Here is a 24,013-nt window from a genome sequence, read left to right as displayed (position 1 = left end):
TTCAACTTAAGTACTGCCTGCTCTTGTGCTGCCTTCCCACTTAAAAAAGCAAGTTAAATGTCTCAATGCCATGCTTGGTGACTCTGGTCGTCACGGCTATCTCTCCCTGTGCATTTCTTGGCTGCAATGACTCGCCCTACTTTTAAAGTGTTCATGCTCGACAACGTACGCACGCTCCACAATGAATGCATCCCCGAAATCTTCTTTCGCTGTTCTTGTGTTACTGCATAAGCTGTGGGATTGTATGAAAGAAGGCCCTATCTAGCCGACAGTCTCCCCTTCTCCGAAAAATCCGGCATTGGTGTCAATGTTGGCGCTGTCAGCGCCGACCTTTAGCAAGTGGTTGTTGGCAGGTGACATGGGTGACATGGGTGACATGGCTGCGGGTTGTGTAACATTATGAGACCACATGACATGGCCGAGTTCGAAGGTCTTTGACGTGTAGTTTCATATGACTGTATGCTAATGAATAAGTGCAAGATAGCAGAGCCACAAACTTATTAAACAAGTGTGCATGTACACAAAAAAGAATCGGCAAGGGAAGCATGCAAATGGGACCCATTAATAGCATCACGTCATATAAAAGGTGAAGTTTAACTATTGCCCAAAATTTTTAGGTGTCCCCTTTTTCCCTAGTAAACACAGTTGTATATGTATTGAGGAATGTTTTGTAAATGTTAACATAAAAATATCTGTTTTAGGACCGTAATGATTACATGTAATAACCAAGCAAACTTGACCCGTTGAACGCCTGCTCAAGGAAACCAAATCCACATGGTTTAATGTGAAAATTGTGCAAAAGAATTGTCTCGCGTCTCACACCATAGCATAACCAATTACAAATGTGCATCACCCTGTAAAACACAGCTCAGCAGCAAGAAACTGCCATCCAGAATTTTTAATTCAAAGTGATGACAACAGGTGCGGCAACAGGAGCCCAGAATATATTGAACATGAATGTTTTTCGTTTTTTTTTTCCCCAGTTTCAAGAATAAGAAAATTTTTCAGATGACTTGTAAAAATGAGGACAATTAAAACAGGATCACAGCTGAACTCATTCCTTACAAGCAAAGGAAACTAACAAACACATCTGGTTTACAGTATCAAATATATAATATAATAATACACATAGAGGGACCCAAAATGAAGAAAACTGGACTGAAGGCATTGATATTCTGAGCCAAGCAGATGATTTCTGCACAGTTTGTGATCTCTGGGTGGCACTGACCTTGATGACCTTGCTGACTGAGATTACAAGGCCAGTGTGCCGGAGTCCCACAGACTGAGTGAGCGTGAGGCGCCGGAAAGACTTGTCGCCAGTCTCCCTGAAGTCAGTCGCCTCAATGTAGACCACACTGGCAAGCGTAACCGTGTGCGAACCTTTCTCGGGAAACGCCGGGAAGTCAGGCACTGTAACCGACACCTCTTTGTCCTGGCCATGCGGGAAGTTGGTGATGGTCAACCGGATGGGTTCCACCACACACATGACCCTGAATGAATGCAATCAGAATAGGGCAGGACTGCAGCAAATCCTCTGTCAGTGGTGCATCTGTCAACCATCAGTTATAAATTATAGAGCCATTAGTCATGCACAAGCAATTGCATCTCTAAGCTTTGCATGAAATGCAAAGAATTTATGCGAACAGAATGTACTTTTTAAAACCATTAGTTTTAATACAAACACTCAGCGTAAATGATATGAAAAAATTGTCAAACAGAGAAGGTCAGGCAGAAGTATAAATTTTGGATTTACAAGACTCTTTGAAAACAACTCTTGAAACTCTTGAAAAAGATTACACAAAAATTGCTGGAATGTATAACATGTTTGAAATGTTTGCTAAAACTTGCCCCTCAAATCTGAGAGTTATAGCTCACTTATTCAGTTAGAATTCTTTTTTTCTTGTGCTACCAGAAAAAGGCAGATTTCAGCCTTTTACCTGATACAAATTTTTGCACTCCATAAAAAAATTTCCACATGCAATTTTTTAGCCTAAAAAGACTGATAAGGGTACTTTACATCTTAATTAACTGTGACTCATGGAAAAGCAAAAAAGAAAAAAAGAAAAGAACAAAAAACAAACACATGAGAAAAATATAGCCTCCCTAATACTGGAATTGACCTCCTGATATAATCACGAAAGAGTCGCTGCTGCTAGATGAATCAATAAACATCTTCTCTAGAGATAGCAGCATCGCGTGGAACAAGTCTTCTGTGAGCACGTGCTGTTTTGAATGTTCACGCCATGCTGGGTATGTTCCATGCCGCAACCTTAACTTCAAAGGCATTTCAAATCGCCACTTAGCAGAAAAAATACTAACCCTGAAGAAAATAAAAATACAATGTTTGAACAACAAACTAGACCAAGTCGTCCAAAAAAAACGCCAGTAACACTAAATGTTATCTTCAAATCCGTCATTGAAGCCTAGCAGTGTGGTAAGGAAAAAAGTTGAGGCCTCATGCAAAAATGAATAATTGTGGGGACACTGAAGCTACGCTTTTCAGTGTCAATGGCTGTTGTCTGCTGGCTCCCTATGTGAATTCTTGTTTACATAAATGCCTCCACTCAATTACTGACCATTTATTTGTGCATGCATTATCTCACATATACTCATTAGCAAACAGTTGCAAGCTACCACGTTGAGAAAGACTGCCTGAAAAAGCTACAAAGCCCCGCTTCAACGAGGCTGTATGAAAGGAGGCATTCCATTCCATTCCAGACCGATTAACACACGACCATGTAACCTGTTAATTATCAGTTGCTAAAGTCATGCCCATGATTTTTTTCGGCCAAAGGGCCAATGTCGGATTTTCTGGAGAAGAGGATGATTAAACATTCACACTAAAAAGAAAATGTGACTGGAATTACACGAAGCACAGCAGATCACACTCCCGAACGCAACCAACAAATCCACGAGTTAGCATAATCCGACCCGAGTGAGATATGACCGACCTTGGTGCAGTCAGGTTGAGTGAGTCCCTGACACAGGCCTCCAGCAGCTGTGGGTCCACAGCAGACAGTGAGCCAGTCAGCCCTAGCTGTAACGAGACCAAGAATGTGCACTGTCATGCAAATGAGAAAACCAACCCTGTTCAAGTGCCTGATTCAAGGGAGGGGGGTGATAAGCGTGGACACTGCCTCATCTGCAACCTCAACTAACACTGTACCTTGGCACAAAAGCTGTTGATGGCATCTGGAGGAAATCCGCGTCGCCTTAGCGCAGTTAACGTGAACAGCCTAGGGTCGTCCCAGTCCCTGAAATGACAAGAGAAAAGGATTACTATCAAGTTTAACTCCATGAGGAGGCAGCGTCATAGATATGCAGTAAACTACTTCGTGATGAAACTTGAATGCCTCAAAATCTTGTCTGCGAAAACTTTACATAAAGGACAGCCACCTTCTACCAGTAGTCTGCACAACCACCAGGTGGAGACTGCTGTAATGGACCTTGGGACAAAGTGTGCGTCATGCAAGTGCAAAAAGTGGCTTTGCTCAATTGTAGCATGCACAACTGAACTGTTGGCTCTTAAATTACATTGACACACCTGTTTTCTTTTTTTTTTCTTTTTTTTTTTTTTTTAGCAGGCTGCCTGTGTTTATTTTCTGGGGGGGAAGGGGGGGGGGGGGGGGCTTGGCTAAGGCTGGCCTGAGCAGTATGAGACTGCATCACAATCATAATAATTTGCATTTAAATATTATTATTCAGTGCTTTCAACTCCTCCCTCACCTATATTCATGCAACAAAGGTTTTAAAATAGTCATTTTTCCATTATATTGTTGTTTCTGCTCATGCCCGCGGCAATACTACCAAAGCCAAGAATTCGGCTGCTAACTTACAATTTTGCAAAATCTGCAATTTTCCACAAAACTGCGGGAAACTAGGGGCCTTAGTTGTTGCAAGGGTTTAGTTTTTTCCAATACCTCAAAAATGCGAAGTTAATAGCCAATTTAAAAGTAACAAAGGCAAAACACACCACACAAGCTCCGCCAGCTCACCTGACGACACCCTGTTCGATAAGCTTGGCAATCTTGCGCTTGGAGACGACCGTGTAATTGAGGTTGAGCCGTCCGTACTCCCATTGCACGGGGCAGTAGACATCGACGGCATTGCAGAGCCAGTAGTAGGAGGAGCGCCGCGACTGGAACTCCTTGGTGCACAACGAGTGGGTGATGTGTTCGAGTGAGTCACACAGGCAGTGGGTGAAGTCGTACGTCGGGTAGATGCACCACTTGTCACCCGAGCGCGGGTGCGGCACAAAGCGCACCCGGTATGCCACAGGATCCTGCTTACCCTCCTCTAGCGTCACCTTCATGCGTAGCGTTGCCTCGCCCTCACCAAATTTACCTTTGCGCATGTCCTGGGAAAAAAGAAGAGAAGGTCTTTGTAACAGGACAAGATGACAGTGGGGGAAAAGTGACACTCTTCAAAGTGACAGTCTTCAATGAACGCCTCCAGGCCAACTCACCACATAAAAGGGGCCATTAATAGAGCATGCGGCGGTGGTGACGCTTCTTATAACGCTATTTTTGTAAAGATATGGAGTTATTTCTACATTACCTTTAATTCTGAAATGCCAGTAGCCTTACCACAAGCAAAGTGAGAACACTGGTTATGCATAAAGAGGCCTGCATGCTTTTGACGAAGAATGGACCAGAAAGAGCACAAACAGTCAATGAAGAACATCGGTGGGGGCTGTACAATGAAGACTGTACAAACTAGAGGAGGAGCGCAGAAAAAAAAAAAGATTTTCCCTAGCCATCAGGTTCCACAGCACGGAATCAAAAGATGAACACTGGCCATGAGTGAAAGCGTCGATTGTTTGGACATAAAATCGCCTGCATGAAAAATCCATAAAGCCTGCCAATCTGCTGGCTTGTTTTATCGATTCCGGCGATCTACAAACTTTTCAGTCAACTAACCTGCAAACTTACGTAAGCCCCTGGCCTGAGTATGTAAGTTTTTAGGAAACACAAATGCAAACTGCTGGACAAGGTCAGCAACTAAGAAACTTCTTGCTTGCTTTTCTAGGAAACGATACACTACTTCTGTGAGCCCCACTGGATAAGCTGACTTGGCAGTACAAAAGCATCAGTTCAGCGAGGTGACCAGACTACTGAAACAGTCTCAGGGCAGTCAGTACAGAGAGAAAGTAGATTACCTATATATCAGGTCAAAACCAAGAAAGTCAAGTGTCCATAGAGTCAGCCAACAAGTCCATATTAACTTTTTGTCACCTCTCATGTTTTCTTGCACCGTTTGTGTCTACATATTTTTGCAAAGACAAGAGCTCAACACTTATCAGCTGTTATGCATGCTTGCAAAAGTGCCTGTAAACAGCCAAAGGACATTGCCTCATCAGTATTACCAAGTTTGCTAACATGAGCTGGCTCAAGCTAACAGATCAGATGACATTGGCACCCAGGGACCATCATTCTTAAGTGTAAAATAGTGCACGCAAAGCACACGGCTGCGCGACAACATTCAGTATCTTCACTGTCTCTTATCAAACCGCTGCTCAATATCTTCTGCACATTCTCAGATACCTGTGAAACACATTCAAGTCTTTGCATTTGGGAATGTATGGAGGGAGAAGTGAAAAGTCAACACGGGTCAAAATGGCTTGCAAATTGCACGCCTTAAATGTCTGACAATGGTCTATTCCCTTTTCAACTGAACACAGTTTAAGAGCTGCTGCAATAAAAGTGAGCCCTGACGCTCTCATATCAAGGCCGCTAAGTATTTTGCTGGTTCAGCGCTCCAAGCTCCCACACAAAATAAGAACACTTGTAGAACAAAAGGAAAACTTGCCTCAAATAGCCTCAGGTTCTCCTCAACGGTGCGATCTCGGTAAGGTGAAGGTGGCGGGTTGAAACCCTTGAGCTCCTCTGCGGTCTGGTGACAAACGTAAGCTAGGCCGCGCTGTATCAGCCGCACAGCCAGGACGTAGAGGTCGTCAAAGTAGTCAGAGGCATGCGTTACTTGGTACGGTTCGTAGCCTGTGGGCAGACAATGGTGGTAGGCAGAAGTGCGCATTGACTTCTTGATCAAAACTGAGGCACAAAACACATTACACAAAGACGAGTGCTGCACATAAGGGTGGCAAGTATGCCCAATGTCAGAGACACTTTCTCCAGTTCACTTTGGGCGGACGTGTTGTGTCTTGCTCAGTGAACACCTCCCGTCTGTGCAAGGGTTATATCCAAGAATGCAAATCAACTCGTCCAGTAACTTGTGTCGCTTGGATATGCTTGCTCACTGACACTTCAGTCCAGCCAATAATAATTATGCCTCATTTTTACGACCCCTTGTTAATGCAGATGGCTTGATTTGTGGACAATTTTTCTGGGAACTAAACTTCTTTTATGCCTCGCTAATATGGAAATTCACTGTACTGACAACGGACAGGGTTGAAATGCACCGAGCCCACTGGGGCCCATGTACTGCTGGCACATTAATTGTGCCACAACCCTAGGCTAGGACAAAGAAGAGGATGAAGTGCGGGGCTTGGTTGATGACAAAGATCAAGTGCATTCAAGTGCTGGACACTCGTTGTATGGCTCCTTGGCTGTCTCTCCCTGAATATATATCTTCATTCCCCTTTGGTAAATATATTTCTTCCCATTATATTATTGGTAACGGTGTGGAGTACTGCAACAGCCAAGAAGGAACTGCAGAGTGAACACATTCTGCACAATTGTTTCACCATGCCACTCGAAGAGGACACCTTAACTAGTGTTATTTCAAAGTACCTTTTTTGTTTTTTGTAATAATTCGTTACTGAGGGTAACCTGCTTCATGGGCAGTTTTGCTCTGAAACCAGTGTGTCAATATTAAACGGGCATGACTGTGGTACCTGAAGTGAGCAGGAAAGAGTATTACTAATGTTGTACACTGGGCTACATGGTTATGCAAGAGTTAGAAAAAAGCAACAGCATAAAATAGGTGAAGAGATGTAACACCGTTTCGTTGTTTCCCTGCTTTACCTTGTTAGATGCATTATATTACCTGGATCCTGGGAAACAGTCAAGCAAAATAAATATGCATGTTAAGAACCAAAACTATAAGTCCACATACTAATAGTTCAAAAAAGAAAGAGATAAGAAGCCACTCTTTCTCAGTAAACAAGGACTTTGGATAGAAAAAGTGGTCCTGACCAAGCAAGCTTGACATTACACATCTTCGGAATGTCAGATGTGCAAATTAAAGTGATCTATATTTTACAATCCAGAACTGAAATGACTATTACGTTTTAAGCTACACATCTAAAGTACAAAAGATTGACTATCACCCGGCTGTTGCAGAGACAGTCAAGAGCAAGGCCAGCAAAATTATAGCAGGAAACGTTGAATAACTATGCCTTTACACAACAACATAAGAACCCCGTGTTGCAGAATGGTTGGTGTTCCGTTTGTCAGCGCAGCTAACCGATGAAAAATCCCGACTGGTCAGCAGGACCATGTTGTCACAGCACCATGCTGGAATTTCAAACATCCAATATCGCTCGCATCAAACATGAGGTCACGCATGGAAGGAAAACGAATAAAACATGAAATGTAATGAGAGTTAAAGGCTGCCGCATGTCTCAAATGAATTAACTTTATAAACTAATTTATTTCACTTCAAGAAATATTTTAGGCTTTAGGTAGTACTTGAACACACAACCGACCCAACCACGCAACCATGTATGTCACGTAATCTTTCATGTAAAGTGATGTTTTAACGACCGTAAAGCTGATGAGTATAGTGTAAGAAAAAATCACAGGCCACTATATCGTGTGTCACCCTTACAGCGGAGCTCAAGTGTTCCTCTAATTTTCTACACCTTTATAGTACTGCCCCCGTCCTGAATCCTGAATAAAGTGACTGACACACTCACAGGCATAAACTTTGTGAAATGCACTTGGCATATGAGACTCTGAAGTTCCAATTCATGTCTTCTCTACTCCGCTGTGGTGGCCCAGTGGTCAGAGCGCTCAACTGCTGAGCCCAAGGACCACGGATTGAATCCCGGCCGCGACAGCCGCCTTTCCATGGTGGCTAAAAAGCTAGGTGCCTGTGTGCTGCACAATGTCAGTGCACATTAAAAAACCCCAGGTGGTTGAAACTTTCCGAGCCCTCCAGTGGACCGCATGCCTCATAGCCTGAGTTGCTTTGGGACGATAAACCCTCTAACCCCCCCAAGCCACTCATGTCTTTCCTAACAGATGCGAGCTAAAACAAGACGCTAATGACATGGTGAAATATGAGAGACAAGCTTAAGAGTAGTAGAACCTCGCTATAGTAAACTCGGATATAGTAAAGTGAAACTAAAGTCCCAGTTCAGCTTCCATAGTCCACTGTACAATTTTCCCCCTTTATAGTAGACATTTTTGATAAAAATCGGTTATAGTAAAGTGCGTCTGGCCGTGGCTACATCTTCCCATGAAATGAATCGCGAAGCAATTTCTTTTCAGAAAAAAAAAAAAAAAATGCGAAAAAAAAAAGTGTTCTTTTAAATGGCTTTACCAATAGGCTTAGTAGCACTCAAAAGAAGCCAACTTTACGTAAGCTGTGGGGCCGTGAGGGAAAGCATGCAGCGCATAGGGGGAAAAAATAAAATAAAAGTAAGGCTGTCTACAAGCATGGAAAGAAGGCAATGCGATCCATTCAGAAAGTGAACGCGAGTAAATGTGCAGCGAGAAATAGGGAAGGGAAGAAACGACCGAACATTCACAGCACTGTGCAGCACTTGACTGCCACGCGCATTTCTCATCTATTGCCTTCTTACTGACAGAAACAGCAGAAAATGACGCCGTGTTCATGGAACGCTTTGGTTTTCACATGAAATCAAACTCAGTTGTATTGACAGCCACATTGCCCTCATGCTCAAGAAAGACTTCCACAAGGTGTAAACAGAAAATCTTATAAGTGAAAAAATGGGATGAAGAGACGATAAGAGAGAGATGGAAGGTGTTTGAGAGTGTTTTTTTCATTAAGCAACAAGACGTGTTCAGTAAGTAGCCATTTAGTTACCTAACGGCAACTTCAGGACCATGTTATCACCAACCACTGATATTTTGGCATTCCCAGTGACTTTACTATAAAGGGGTTCTACTGTACTCCACTAACCCACACACAGGAATAGGAATACTGCAGCAGGTGTCTTGAAAAGGAAATTCATGGTGGTAGAACATGTATGGAGATCACTAAAAGAGGCTTTGTTCTACAATGCACTTATCATGGCTCGTAGTGGCACTGGTGAAAATGAAAGCAAACTTCAAATACACAAAAAAAAAAAAAAAAAAAAAAAAAAAGTTACTGTCTCAACTGCACCCCTGAGATGACTTACCAAGCCACTGCACCATGTCCTGGATTCCGGCAAAAAATCGCTCCTCTTCCTTCTCGGGGTTGGTGTCATCGTAGCGCAGGAAGCAGACGCCCCCTTGAGACTTGGCGTAGCCAAAGTTCACGTTGATGGCCTTGGCATGCCCAATGTGCAGGATACCGTTAGGCTCTGGCGGGAACCGTGTCCGCACCTGGCAACATCGAACAGGAAGGCCATACCAGTCATTATGTTAAGAGAGTTCAAGTTCCACACTACTGTCAATACAGTCAACCGCTCGTTATTGAAGGGGCAGTGCAGACAGAGAGAAGTTGGCCTGCGCTGATACAGTACCAACAATGAGGCTACTGCCAGCTCAGCTAGAAGTAATGGTGGACGGTGACAAAACGACGTTAAGGTGTGCAAACTGCCCAAGCCCTTAAGGGCAGTGTCTTGCTGCAACGCATGCTTACCGCAGAGGTAGGCAAAAGAAACGAAGTGAAGTTATTGCATGCGACCACAGACTGAACAACAAAGAGCTCATCACATTTTGGGATGACACAAGTGTGTGGCGTTCAGTCGGCTGCGCGTCATGAGCTTCCAGAGACCCTCAAAAGTGTGCGTGCACTCTAAGATTTTTCATTTGGCACCTCACAAACCTTGTTGATACTTTTTATTTTAAATGCGGGAAAAATACTTGGGTATTATCAGGTAAAACGTATTATCCAAACTGCCTGATTTTGAAAAATTTTACTGCTGAAAGAGGTACAAAGGCATTTAGAAATGAGACTTTGCTCATCAAATGACACTGTTGGATAATTTAGTTTGTTGAAAATGCACAAAGTAGTATGATTGCAGATGCCCTTTGTGGCTGTAACTAAGCTGTGACTTTTGCAACTTCTAGGTTCGTGAATTGCTTCTATATGCTGTAACAAAAAAAAAAAAAAAGAAAAAAGGCTACACTCCAACCAATGGTAGGTAGTCGGTTGCTCGTTATAAGAGAGAGCACTTGAATGAAAGGCGCTGCAATCCAACTTTGTGTGCTGCCAACTCAAGCACTTGTGCATGCATGATGGATCACGCTGGGAAGCTTTTTGCTTTAGTAAGTCAAATGTGTTGCGATAATGCATGCATGTGATACCTCTCAAATATTTTTGAGCATTTTTCCGAGCATATCCACCTTTCCATTGCACAGAAAACATAAAAGACACGACATTGGGATCAGGCTTCACACAATGACGACATACATTCCTTTTGCACATGTTTGAGCATGGATTGAAAGCTGGAATCTGTGAGTGCACTCAAGAAACACTTTGAACGACACCACAATATCAGCCATGAGCACGGAATGGACAATGAAAATATTTTGTGAATCCAAACTAAGTAAGCGCAATATGAAGTAAGCACCTGCACTTATGAATGAAAACACTGGATGCATACACTACGCACATGAAACAAATACAACAAAATCTTGATAATTCAGCCCCAGCTAATTCAGAAATATAGATAATCTGAGTTAGCAGCACGGTTCTATAGCGTCAAACGTTCGGTAATTCTGACATGGGTGAGCTTGCACCAGTTAATTGAAGGAAACAGTCACATCAAGATGCAACCTGCGAAGACAGCAATCACCCAACAGACCTTCCCCAACACGGATTGCACGGAACAGCGGAACCAACGCACCTCAGACATGCGCACTATAACAGACAAGCGCAACGATGACTGTAAGTCCTCCATTGCTGAAATATAGCCAGGCAGCATGGCTTCAGTCTCACTTATCTTATTCCATACTATTCTGCTGCTGCCATCAGGCGCATCCATCAGCCAGTCTCCCCATTCCGAATACTGCTTTGCGTATCACTAGTCTTTCAGTTTTATTTTGAAATGATGTCGCACCATCATAACACCTGCCCATATTTCTCTCCCTTGCATCCACGTGCCTGGTCCCCTCTTTGGGTATGCTGAACTGTAACGTTTTGAGGATGCTTCAGGGCGCAGTGGTGCAATGCAGCCTTCTGTGAAGAGGCACCACTGCTAATGCATCACACTGTAATCAGTTGTATAGACAACCATATTCCAGGCAATAATTATATGAATGAAATTATAGCAATGTAAATAGTTTTCGGAAGTTTTTTTAAGGCTATTCCGTAATTCGAGCTTTTTCATAAGTCAAAGATTTTTCCTACTTTGTTGAAGGCTGAAGCAACAGTAAAAGAACAGAAAGAGTTGCAAAAGGTGTTAACATAGGTTGCAACAGACAATATGCATTGCAGGCTTGCCAAAATGAACACCTGCACCACACTAGAGACTGAACAAACCTTGCATAAAGCAGAGCGCTCCTTTTGATCCATATAAGAATGGAAGTGGACGCTTCCCACTTCCATGCTAACTCCCTCAGCCAGCCAAGTCTAGTTGTCCACGGGACACCCGAAACCACCCAGCCAAAGGAAAACAAATGCATTCTAGCAGCAACCGGGAGTGGCCAGAGCAACACGAGAAATAAAGTAATGTCTGGATCGGACTACTCTGGCAACCAGTGGGCAGCCAAAGGTGGATATCAAGCAGGCCCACTGCAGTAAGTCAACGCAGTTTCAGGACATCAGGAATGATGACTCCAGTGTCATTTTCAATATATAGGCTTTCGAGTTTGAATCAAGCAGTGAAAAAGTTTTAAAACGCAATTCAACCTTTTGCAGCTGGAGAAACATCGATGTACCCAGAAAGAGCCACAGAGCCGAATATCACCAAGAACACAAGTTCGATGCACTTGTGCTCGGCGTGCCTCTGAATGGGGTTCTCCGAACATAACAAAGCACACAGAAAATTCGGTGTAAAACAACCAAGACCCATTCCGTGGGTATGGATCAATACAACAGTATTTCCAGCCCCTGCCCTTTTTGAACTCACCCTAAGCCACTGTACACTAGATCATAATCCACGTACCCAGGTCCTGCAAAAGCGGTATCTGTGGTGGCACATCCCCTTGGAGAGCCACCGTGAACATATGAATGTCAATATGAAGAAGGTGAGGACATTAGAAAAATGCACAGAAATATGCAGCCTGCTGTAACAACATCCGAAATCTTACTGTACATTTTTCTAGGACCTTTGCATGAATATGTTTAAAGTGGCACCACAAAACAAAGTCAATGACCAGCCCAATCGCAAGCAACCCTGCCATCACAACAGCGGGTACCGGTCTCCATACACTGCATTGCTACAAGCTTACCTTGCCACCGGTGACTTTGAGGTGGTTCTTGAGGTGTGCCATAGTGGTCTCAGTGACGATGTAGCCTTCTGTCTTGTGGTTCTCGCCGGGCTTGTGGAAGTGCACCTTGGTTCGGAAAAGCTCCTCCATCGTGTTGGCACCAGTGTCAGCAGACAAGCCATCTGGTCAGGTTGCAGCAAAGGAAGGGAAGAGCAAGGCCACCTTAAAAACCTTTCACTCAGGTTTCATAAAAAACTGCAGCTTATGTAAGTGAAACCTTTTCAGACAAGTAACAAGACATCATTTGAATTCAGGCTTGTGAAATGAGCACAAAAAGTCATTTTCAGGATGAAAGCACCATGGTTTAAGAGGGCATCAGAGAGTGTTTTTTTGTTGATGTATTTGTTGTTGTTGCTTGTCTGGCAAGTATGGGCTTGTAAAAGACCTAAAACTTCCTACATTAAAAATCAGCAAAAAAAGATTAAGTAGAGACCCCGAAAAGCAGTGTAGGGGCACACTGTATACATGCGAAGACCGAGAAGGTATAAATTTGTTGTATGTAATCATGGCAGTTCCTAACAAATGCAAGAAATTTTTGGAATTTACTTCTCACTAGATAGTAATTTGTGAATGAGGGGGATGAGTTGCTGAGCTATCTGCATAGACGTCACTACTGCCAAACACGCGCACGCAACTCAGCAATACAATGTCCAGGCTTAGCCAAACAGGTGAGAGTCTTCCCTTTTCCAGTGGATAAACTGCACTTTCCGGGCACAGTTCGGTGCCTGGAACGCTTTTAAAAGTTATTTGCTAGTTTTTATGAGGCAAGTGGTTGGACAAATAATGCGTAATAAATAAGTCTTCAGCTCCATCAAGCAGAAAATCTCATTACTACAAACACCACATTAACGAATTTTTCAAATTAATGAATTTTTTAAGAATCCCCAGCAGATTTCCTATGTTTTCAATGTAAAACTATATTTCAGAATTATGAATTTCAATATAGCATATATTTCAGAATAATGTAAGTATTTTATTTTTTTGTTATATAATCTAGGAACATCACTATTATGAATTTGGCTAAAATTAACAGCGGTGCAGCTCTCAACTCTCGCATGAAACAGAAACTGCCGTTTCTGTGTGTATGGTCCGTGGGTTGTAGCTATCATCATCAGCATTTCTAGTGCCAGCTTTTAGCGCCACCACACAGCTGTGGTTTAATATGCAGTAGCCAGCAGGCCTAGCCACCTGCCTTTTTTCTTCCTGTGTTGTGTCATTTGTGGTGTCATTCGCTTATTCGTTCATTCATGCCATTCGCACGTGTGGGATGGTATTTTTTTGTCGTGGATTATCTTATTGCGAAGTTTGTGTGAGATCTGACGATGACCGGAGCCACGAAGGTGCCAAGAAGATAGGAAAGAGCTTTCACTGCAAAACATTGATGCACGGAAAAGAGGAATTGGCCTCCGCAGACAACTAGCATTGCCCCATTGACAGCTGCGATCATGTTAAAAGACCGAGACAAGGTTTTCAAACTTCATGGAACACTGAGGATGAGTTCATATCGAACTCTGATGTTTCTTTGCACATGGACAAAGTCCGTACTTTCATTGCTCGATCGGTTCAATCACGCATCCGATGAGGTGTTATGCAAAGTGGAAGGTGTATGTTCTGTAGTGGTGTAATGTAGTGTGTGGTCATGTTTGCTGCAGGCGGCAGAAGAAAATAACTGATTTATTCAAATAAATCAGCTTTGAAGTTAGTGCAACATTTTCGTTTGAGGTTTTGCTCGTCTACACATGTGCCTACTGCCAAGGTACGTCATTTTCATACCTAGGTTTTACCACTGGCTTATAATCGCAGATTTTTAATTACGACGATATTTCAAAATAATGAACGATTTTTTGCGGTTCAGAGAGATTCATTATATTGAGATTTGACTGCACATATTGAAATATAATTATTTGAAAATAAAGCAATGTTCCCATTTCTAATCTAAGCATCACTCTTTTACCATCCTAGCCATGTAGTGCCGAGTGATGACGATGAGAGCTCTTCTCTTTTTTGAGAGACACTGAAAGCAATGATATACGACGAGCCACGCACCATGATGCAGAAGCAAACCGCTTGGGCTGTGTACTTTTAACAAAAGACTGCACGCCCAGTGCGTCCTTTCTGCAGTCTCACATTTGAACAACGCCCACATAATGTGGTAACATTTCCTCTGCCGCACCACTTGCAGTTTCAGCCAACCTTAATAGGCAGTCAACAGCTTCACCCCTACTAGGTTAGTGACCACGTGCAATGCAAATGTAAAAGGAAGGAAAGAGAGGCAGTACGCAGAACCTACATGCCGCTTACCCGCAGTCGTAGAATGCACTGTATTTCGTCGGTGACCAAGCCCTGGTCTTGCTACACTGTCCAAGCGAGCAACAGGCATGCACAGCAAGGTTTTTGAAAGTGCGTGATAGGACCAAAATGATTTGACAGGGCAAGAGAGGACAAAGCACAGACAACATAGTAGTGGACAAGGTGTAAACACAAAGAGCGATACGGGAAAAAAAAAAGAAGAAAGAGGAACGAAAGAAAGACTTATGCACCTTACAACATTTGAGGGTGGTACGTAAACACACACGCTACAGGACATAAAGCAAGCAAGGCGTCACTCAAAATAATGCTGTATGTCCCATGCTGCACAAATTCATGCTCTCTCACCATTATTTGGGAGCGCTTCAGCTGACGATGCATCACGAGGTGAACACGTCTTCGGGCGCTCCTTGCTTCCCTGAAAATTTGAAGGCCAGAGATTTCAGTTCCCACCCATGAGGCTTCAGCATATTATATGTACATGACAATTTTTCGTTGGAAGACAATAAAGACCAATGTTGCAGTATGTGTTCATATACATTTGGTCAAAAAATTAAAATGTAAAAAGAAAATGAAGAGCATTTCCGAACTCGGCTGTATCGCATTTAAACTGCCTGTTTCACAAGCGACGGCACCTGTTGGGGAATGACGGAAATTTGTTTGCTACTGGTTAAAATAAACATGCATGGGAGCTGAAGCTGCGATCCAGCTCCACGAAGAGCCGTGCGAAGTGGCAAGGTGTGCGTTTTATCTGTCGCACACACCTGTCCCTGACATGAACTGTGCATGCACAGTTTCTCATGGCCCCAGCCTCACAATGAAAAAATAAAAATTAAAAGATAAGATCTCTTGAGAAAACGCAGATGTCTATTCAGCATGTGAGCATGCTGAAATGGAGAGCTTTGGATTAATTTTGTCTTGATGTTGTTCTTTAGTACGCACCAAAATTCCATTACACAAGCATTATTAAATTTTGCCGCCATTGAAATGTAGCTGCCATGGCCAAGATTGAAAATGACTAGATGCAACCAAACTGATAACACAATGAACTCTCATAAATTGCCCTTTGAAGCACGACGTGGAAGCGCCAAAGGACGGGAACCGTTAATGCTGTCACGTCATACCTTTAAAGGCGGAACTTCAGTGTGTCCGCCCCCCAACAACTGTTCTGGAGAACAGGGCCTTTAACGTCAGGCTGATAAATCAAACCCATGCAGTAACCTAAACATGCTTTAATTACTGAACTTCGAGTTAAAGAAAGCCTGCATAACCAATCGATGCTGACAGGTCGGAAAGCATCAGTTCAAATATAAAACCCAATGTTTGATTTTAGTGAGTTAAAATTTAATGACACTCCACATTGCTATACCCCCAAAAAGCTACGACATAGGTCATGTATTCTGAGTGGTTCTCAAACATAGATTACTAGCAAAATCAATTCAGTCATGAACTGGATGAAACTAAGAGACATGAAAACATGCTGCCGACCAGTGACAAAGATGATGAATTTCAGTTTGATATTCAAGTATCAAATCTAAGTATGCTTAAAATGGCAGACCTGTTGAAACAGCTACTTTTCTTAATATCCATCTAAGCAGTGGGTACACAGAGCAAGGAGAAAAAAAGATAAAAGGAACTGAACATGAAAAACAAACCGTATGAGACAGCCTGTTTTGCATCACTTAGCTCACCTAAAAACAACTGAAAGTAAAATTCTTGTAATCTACTTGAAGTGTACGTCGAGAAAAGAAAACATGCCCTTAAGCAGAGGCATTGAATTTCAATGTAGAGATAATTTCATCAACAGCTAACAAAACAGGAAAAAAATGATAATAATAATGTCCCTATTTTCTTATATTTCCACAAAAAATAGGGGATTCAATCATAATTTGTGGAATCAGCCACTTTCTCTCCTTATTTACTCAGATGTGCACACTGCGATTAAGTAACATCAAACCTCTGGTACTGAAATACATGCAGCCTCCCATATAGTAGCGGCAACAGAACAGTTGGCTTTTCCGACCACCTCTTCAGCCTAATGGTGAAGGTCGCTTTAACTGCGTCCGCTTGAAAAAAAAAAAAGAAAGAAAGAAAGAAAAGAATTCTCGCTGTGCATGTGAAGTGATGTCTCCCACAAAATTCTGTGGATTCTTCGTTTTCAATCAGCGGAAATAATTTTCAGCGCAGAAAGTTAGGGCCAAAGTACATACATTATAAAAACTGGGAGTTACACATTTGGAATCTGTTCATGAAGAGCAAGTTACTGATGGAACCTTTCTCTTTTCTTTTATTGGTGACCATGAATTAGATGCCTTCGGGGCCACTCTATGTTTTTATTAAACACAAATATTGTCCCCTTTCATTTGCATATCCAGGCGTCACGACAGCCAATTCTATAGTTTTCCAGCCGAAAAACCATCAGTAAAGATTTTACAGCCTTGTATTAAATTTTGTAAAGTGCCCCACTGGTTCGGAAATGTAGCATCCAAATACAGGAACTGCTCCAACAATCATTCAAGGTATCGCGGAATCACATTTTATTCCGAAGATGTGTATGGCACCAGATATTTTTATAAAATTTTTATTATGTTACTCGTGGCAAAGTCAGAATGAAAATGGCAGATGACATGCTACTGACCTATTTCACAAAATATTGCTTATTGTGTTTCCTCACTGAAGAAGAAACCAACCTATATGAGAAGCATACTTTATTTTCTAAACACGAAGAAAGTTGTGCTAGATGTAGCAAGCACTGTTAAAGCTATCGGTAATTGTAGATTACTCAATTCCATTCAACATACAGTAGTAGTAGACCCCTCTGAACCTTTAACCGCCAACTAAAACTTGTACTTGTCACGGAAGATTGTGCCAATATCACTAATGACGAGTCACACTCGTCTGGCCTGATGTTGCACTGTTCGTGCTATGAAATCGCAACTGCACTGACAACATTGGACAGAGGCAGCTGTCAATGTGTTTCACGCCTTCAGCACGTGTTGTAGGTCCAACAGCAGTCATTTCACAGTGGTGTCACATATGAAGAATGCCGGGGGCAGCAATGTCCTCAAGCAGTACTGCTGACGATCTAGAATTCATTTCTGATAGTGACTCTGACTTCCGTTTGTGAGCTGCAAGCACTAAAGGAAGGCTGACAGCAGAGAGCAACAGTGTGCACTAAGGGAAAGCCAAGTGAATTAAAACTTGAAAACAACAAGGTAACATATCTTGATGATCAGAATTACATGGAAAAAATTATGACTATTTTAAATATGTCTGGCAATTTTGTTCCATTTTCCAGGAATTAATTATGTGGTTAAAGGGTTACTGCCCTTTAGCAAAGAAAAAATTAGCTCTGGTTAAACCTGGATGGAATGGAAGTGGAAGCTTCTTTTGCCTGCCTATGCCTGTGGCTGAATATGGGGACAAGCGCCTTTGTCCCGTCCTCTGTCTTGTGGTGTGTTTATTTCGGCGCAGTGTTTCACAATAGAAATATGAACCAACTAGCCCAAGAAACGGTATTAATGAATTATGGGGGACACCTAATCTCCGCCTTTAAGCGTATGACTAGATAGCGTAGACTAGTCTACCAGCCCACATATAAGGGCCTGCTTTAACCAAGCCGTATCAAAGTTCTTGCGTGTCGTACGGGTAACGAGAATGCAAACGGTTCTGGCAGGCTGAGTCTGATATCACCCTACCATATGAAAGGAGAGGCCGAGTTGGTAACTCTGGCCAAACGTAACGTCAGGCAACCTTAAATCAAGTAAGTGTGCGGCCATGTCAGCTGCCAAGTATCGCCTCCCACTGACCCTACCGACTTTGACACTGACGCAGAGGGCTCGAACTGGCTGGCATAGTGAAGCTTCCGCTTCAAAACCCATCAGAAATTAATCTCCCTTTGAAGAGAAGAAATATGTACAAATGAGCTGTTCAAGTAAACCTTGTTTGAGTGGGTAAATCAAATTTCTCACCTATTACAGGAAAATGCAGAACTATGACTAATGGAAACAGTGCCAAGTTTAAAGCCCCACTCTAAAAAGAAGACTCTGGACTGATCAGCTCTCCAACTCTCATGCATTTGCGGCTGCATGACAACCAGTGCCATGACCCCTCACCTTGGTCTTAGGCCGAGCTGCTTTCTGGAGGTCAGCGTCCGACTTAGGGCCAAGCAGATGTAGCACCTGGAGGTCCACCTCGTTCTTGATGCACTTGCCCTCGGCAAATGGCAGCTTGGAACGAGCCTCCGCTGCAGCAGAGAAGGAGAAATAACTCTCACCATCCTTCCCCATTACATGGAGGGCAACACTATTCAATGGATAGGCTTGAGCAGTGAAACTGGATGCAACGAACAAAACCAATGAGAAAGTGAATATTCTTTGTCAATCTCACACCATTAAACGGACTATAGGCCTGAATTAAACCGACAGTTAGAACTATCCACTGTGCATTTCGTTACAGAACATTTTTGTTGTTGACATTCTACAAGCAAGAAACGCTGGCCTTGCTGACGAAGTGTGCTATCATGGCTGCAACTCTTTTCTTGTGTTAGCATTACGTGGGTCACTAACAAAAAAAAAGCTGTCTGGATGTTGAGAGACCCCATGACATGACCCAGTTGGCAGGGGCGGAAGGAGCTGCCATGGAAGGGTGGGGTGAGAACAGAGCCCGCCCGGGACCCTTGGATCTTGAGCCAGACACGCCCTACACTAGACAATGCAGACATGATTGCACGGCTTGGCTGAAGTGGGTATTTTTGCATATGCCGTGGCTGCAGCAGATGAAGAGCAAGAGTTAGTCACGGAAGGTGCAACCAGCACATATCTCGCTGCACTTCGGTGGGCTCTCTTGACTACCTCGATATGCGGTAAAATGCAGCGCAGCAAAAGAATAGCTAAACCAAACTGATATAAAATAAGCTAAACAAGAGTAAAACGTGTTAGTGCACATAAGTAGCATTTAGCACATGTACCAGCCAGTTGGTTGACATGGTGAAGTGGCATCCAGTTAAGGTGGCTGCAATGATGAGTACTACAAAGTGGACCTCATTAAGTTTACCGAAACTACTTGCATACATTATTTGTATGGCTTTGGCAGTGTGGCTGTAACCTTTGCTGCAAGAGATGATTGCATTAAACTGAATCTGACATTAAAGTAAAAGAAATAACACTACCAGACCGTGAAGATGGTAAAACATTGTCTCTTCCTCACCAAGCAGAATGCCAACATTGAACTGGTACCGGTCCTCCACCAGCTTCTCCCTGTGCTTGGCAACGACGTCCTCAACAGCTTTCTCAATTTGGTCAGGTGAGACAACAACGCCGACACCGCTGAATGACTCAAACGCATTCGTGTCTAGAGGGGGCTCCGGGTGCATGAGCAAGTACTCCATGGCCGCTGTGCAAGGTGGAAGCAAAAGGCAGACAAGAATATGTCAGCCATAACACAAGCTGCATACTTACGAGTGTCCTTCATCGCATGGCAGCAGTCAGCATTGCTAGCTATTACAGCTGGGGTCCCCTTTACAGAGTCGTAGGCCTATGAGATCATTATCGAAAACAGTGGGAACATGCCGTTGTTTGACTGCAATAGATGCAGCATCACTGATGAAGTGTCTAATGTATTCAAAACAAGCCTTGCACTTAAAGAGATTAACTGACCAAAATATGTTTCGAGAACTATAGTGAAAAAGAAAAGACACTGCTTCATATTGACAAAATCAGGCAACGCTATAGCAATGAAAAGTTTATACAGCCTGGCACCAAAAATTTCATTAAAAAAGCTGAAATGGCATTCTGCAGTGAAGCTTTCGTATTACAGGAGAATATTATCACGTGACCCACGTTTCAGTAAAAATGTGACCTGTATGTCTGGTGAAAAATATGTGCGTTGCTTGGGTTCACAAGGACAGGACTGAAAAATCCTGCTTGTAAGCCCAAGTAGCGCACATATGTTTCTCCACAATGCTCCAACTAGCCCAATCACAAGCAACCAATTTATCATATTTCATACTGATTTGCACTGTGTTCAATCTGCTTTTAAATAAAAAGTTACATATTGCTTCTACCAGTGAATTGCATTGCACTGTCACTAGATAGCACCTGTGTTTTCCATTCCTTAATTGAAAAGGGAGCCATGACATGTTCTATCAAACTATCATCAACAAGATATGCTGCTGTGATGCACTGCCTTTTGCCTGTTTACATGCTGTTACTATCACACTTGTTGGCCACAGTTTCAAGGATTGAAGTGCATACAATTCTTGGAAAAATCTTTCCCAGTATATATGATGAAACCAAAGCTACCCCAAACATCTTGGACACTAATGTGTAAACACTAGTTTTTGCTCAACATCATTTCCAGATGGCAAATAAGGGCTTGAACATGTTCACAAACTTATGTTGTCGAGTGGTTCATGCCATTAGGCCCTAGCTTACAACCTTTACAAGGACTTCTATCTTGCTTTCATCTGTTTAATCATGTCAAAAGCTTCATAACGACACCTGGTTCAATGTGTTAGTCCTTCCGAACTACCACTGGCTTTTCTGATAGAAAAAGAACTCGTGCAGCAAAATTGTGCGGTATACACTAATTTAGTAACAAGCAAACACCCCAAATGCCTGGCCTGATACAAACAAGAATGTATATCCCTGAAAAACCACTTCAATTCTCACCACTTCACGATTCTTCAAAATAAACCACTTCACAATTCTCTGATGCAGATTGCTACTAACATTTCTTTTTAAACTTCAGAGATGTCACTGAAGGACTTAACCCATTATAGCCACTATACACATTTTTCTAGTAGACTTTCTTTCTTTCTTTTTTCCTGGGCGCTGACAGAACATGCCACCGTTTCTTCATATTCCCTAACTATCCTGCATCAGGAAAAAAAAAAAATTGAAGTAGATTAGATAGATTTAAGCGCTCAATGTACCCAGAACGCTGACACGCTGACCTAAAAAAAAGAAAAATGGAAGCTGCCAAGCAAGCTTTCACGGCAGACCGAACGTAAGCAAAGTGGCGGGTGCATGTATCTGCCGGCCAAGCACGACAAGGCCGTAAAAACAAGCTACCGTACTGGTCACACCTAGCGCTCGTTCATAACACACAGCTTGCGTACCTGTCAGCTTCGCCTCCGAGTCCAGCTTGCTCGTTGCGACGTACTCGATGAGTAGTGGCTCGTACTGTTTTATTTGTCCTTTCATCTTGGTCACGATGTGGTATAGGAGGGTTCCCATTGCTTTCGGAATTCGTTGGTCCGCGCATTTTTCGGCCTGTCAATTGAAAAAAACACGCCATTTCGTTACAGGCAGGCACGTCCTCCATTTAAATGAAGTGTACAACGCTGCTTGATACTCCTCGGCATCGAATTTCACGAATGACGCAAAGAAAGCGGCACGCGGTTCATTTGGAGCGGGTCTGCCGGCGTGCCGGCGAGCCCCAAAGACCGCCATAAGAAGCATCGCCCCGGCTTGAGACTCACCACAAGGATAGCATCGAAAAGTTTCTGCGATATGGTTGCATTTTTTGCCGTTTCCTTCGCCTTCTGCTCGCTGAGACCGATCTGAACGAACTTCTGCTCACGTTCGCCCAACGGAGAGTTCACAGACGCTGCCATGTTGGCTCGAACAAGAACCGGAAACGGGGTAACTTTTGATAGCTCGAAGGAAATGGCTTAAACAGCTTAAATGAATGATATCCTCTTTGGTATGGTATTGATTTTAGTTTATCAGAATTACTAAATCTTCTCATTTGCTGTGTGTTTGTATTATTATACATATGAGTGCCAAATAATATTATTATTTATTTTTTTTTTTTTTCAGATTGTTATTTACTTCAAAACCTCAAAACCGAAACCAATATAAGCCGGCCCTGAGTCCGCTTGGGTTTTTTTCGTTTACAACGCTTGTAGTAGAAAGTGCTGCTTCTATTTCCCCACATATTTTTTTCTTTTAGCGGCCAATCATACCAAGGTAAACGCGGCCATTGCGCAAACATGACCTCGCGATTAGTTAACTTCAAGATGTTCAAGACGAGAGCCGCAGCAATGGCGTCATAACGGTGTTGCTGTTGGGAGAGCAGCAGGAAACAGGTGTCAGCTGGAGTGGTAGAAGCATCGTTGGGATCTAGATAAGAGAACTTCACGCGGATATCTCTGAAAAGCATCCTCCCTTGACTGTCCGGCGTTCTCCACCCTCTCGGAAACATGGGAGCTTTATACCAGGGAGACTGCCTCGAGGACGACCTGGACCCGTGGTTGGAGGAGACCGACCCGTGGATCGACAGGGTTTATCGACTCAGCGGCTCGGAGCCGTCGGACGCCACGGAGCCATCAGACGCCGTCATCACACACTACTTGACGGACGACGAGCTGTACCATACGCTGGCCTTCCCCGCCGACTACGACTGGTCGACGACGGTGATCTTCAAGTTCGACGTGGACTGCCCCGAGATATGGCCAAAGCTGCTTAAGTTTATCGACCTCTGCCCCCAGGTGAAGTTCGGCGGCTGGGCGCGGACCAAGGTGGCGTACGTGCACCTCATCAAGACGTGGACAGTAGACGAGGCGGACTTCCTGATTGGGAAGCGGGAGATTGATATCGAAGGCGTCCATTGCCGCATCCTGCCCGTCAGGGCTGTGCCGTTTTGAAAACCTTTGGTGGCGTGCGTGTCGGTTGCCATGTGGTCATGTTAATACTGCGTTTTCTCTGGTCGAAGTCTATTTGCACGTGTGCACGTTTTGGTAGGTGTCATTAAATAGGACCAATACTCGTTGACCGGTTCTTCACCCATTTGTGTTGACCGAAAAACCGCTTTTTCCCCCCCTTTTACCCTTTCCAGTGCGCTGCAACGAATCGAAACGACATCCCATTGCTGACTAGTACTGGGAGGTTGCACACACATCGTGTTCAGGAGTTTCATCTGCTTCGTGTTATGCTTTCTTTAATGGGCTAAACGGTTGCCCTTTTAAGCATGCAACAGCAGGCTGTTTGACATCACAAATAAGCACTATAGATATAGGTTAGGAAAGGTTTCTACAGTGTACCAGGCAAGGGAGCAAGTAACCTCAAGTGACATACCACAATATGGGGTGTGGCCAAACAATGCGCAGCACCACAAAGTCTCACGAAATGAAA

General features: G+C 43.3%; 2 protein-coding genes across 2 annotated transcripts in view; one reads left to right on the top strand and one right to left on the bottom strand.

The window, feature by feature from the left end:
* GlnRS (Glutaminyl-tRNA synthetase) overlaps positions 1-22,528 on the bottom strand; it is a 30,755-nt gene extending 8,227 nt beyond the window's left edge. The window contains exons 1-12 of the mRNA XM_084578812.1: positions 22,360-22,528; positions 21,997-22,150; positions 20,085-20,270; positions 18,992-19,122; positions 15,225-15,294; positions 12,531-12,691; positions 9,329-9,515; positions 5,809-5,996; positions 3,996-4,357; positions 3,167-3,254; positions 2,952-3,037; positions 1,229-1,490 (exon numbers count right to left, since the gene is read on the bottom strand). Of these exons, the coding sequence (XP_084434938.1) occupies positions 1,229-1,490; positions 2,952-3,037; positions 3,167-3,254; positions 3,996-4,357; positions 5,809-5,996; positions 9,329-9,515; positions 12,531-12,691; positions 15,225-15,294; positions 18,992-19,122; positions 20,085-20,270; positions 21,997-22,150; positions 22,360-22,494 (2,010 nt within the window). The 5' untranslated portion in view covers positions 22,495-22,528. The remainder of the gene's footprint in view (positions 1-1,228; positions 1,491-2,951; positions 3,038-3,166; positions 3,255-3,995; positions 4,358-5,808; positions 5,997-9,328; positions 9,516-12,530; positions 12,692-15,224; positions 15,295-18,991; positions 19,123-20,084; positions 20,271-21,996; positions 22,151-22,359) is intronic.
* Positions 22,529-22,742: 214 nt separating this feature from the next.
* LOC146179145 (uncharacterized) lies at positions 22,743-23,653 on the top strand. Its single transcript, XM_084578821.1, has one exon. The coding sequence runs from the start codon at positions 23,083-23,085 to the stop codon at positions 23,524-23,526; it is 444 nt and encodes a 147-aa protein (XP_084434947.1). The 5' UTR covers positions 22,743-23,082; the 3' UTR covers positions 23,527-23,653.
* The last annotated feature ends 360 nt before the right edge of the window (positions 23,654-24,013 follow it).

Source organism: Amblyomma maculatum, chromosome 9, assembly GCF_055883805.1.
Source record: "Amblyomma maculatum isolate TAMU_Amacu chromosome 9, ASM5588380v1, whole genome shotgun sequence".
In the NCBI taxonomy this organism is placed as follows: Eukaryota; Metazoa; Arthropoda; class Arachnida; order Ixodida; family Ixodidae; genus Amblyomma; species Amblyomma maculatum.
Note: the sequence above shows the minus strand (reverse complement) of the source record. Positions and strands in the feature narration are given on the sequence as shown.

What these genes read in the sequence shown, in the direction of transcription:
- LOC146179145 (XM_084578821.1), top strand. Translation starts at nt 23,083, where the DNA reads ATGGGAGCTTTATACCAGGGAGACTGCCTCGAGGACGACCTGGACCCG.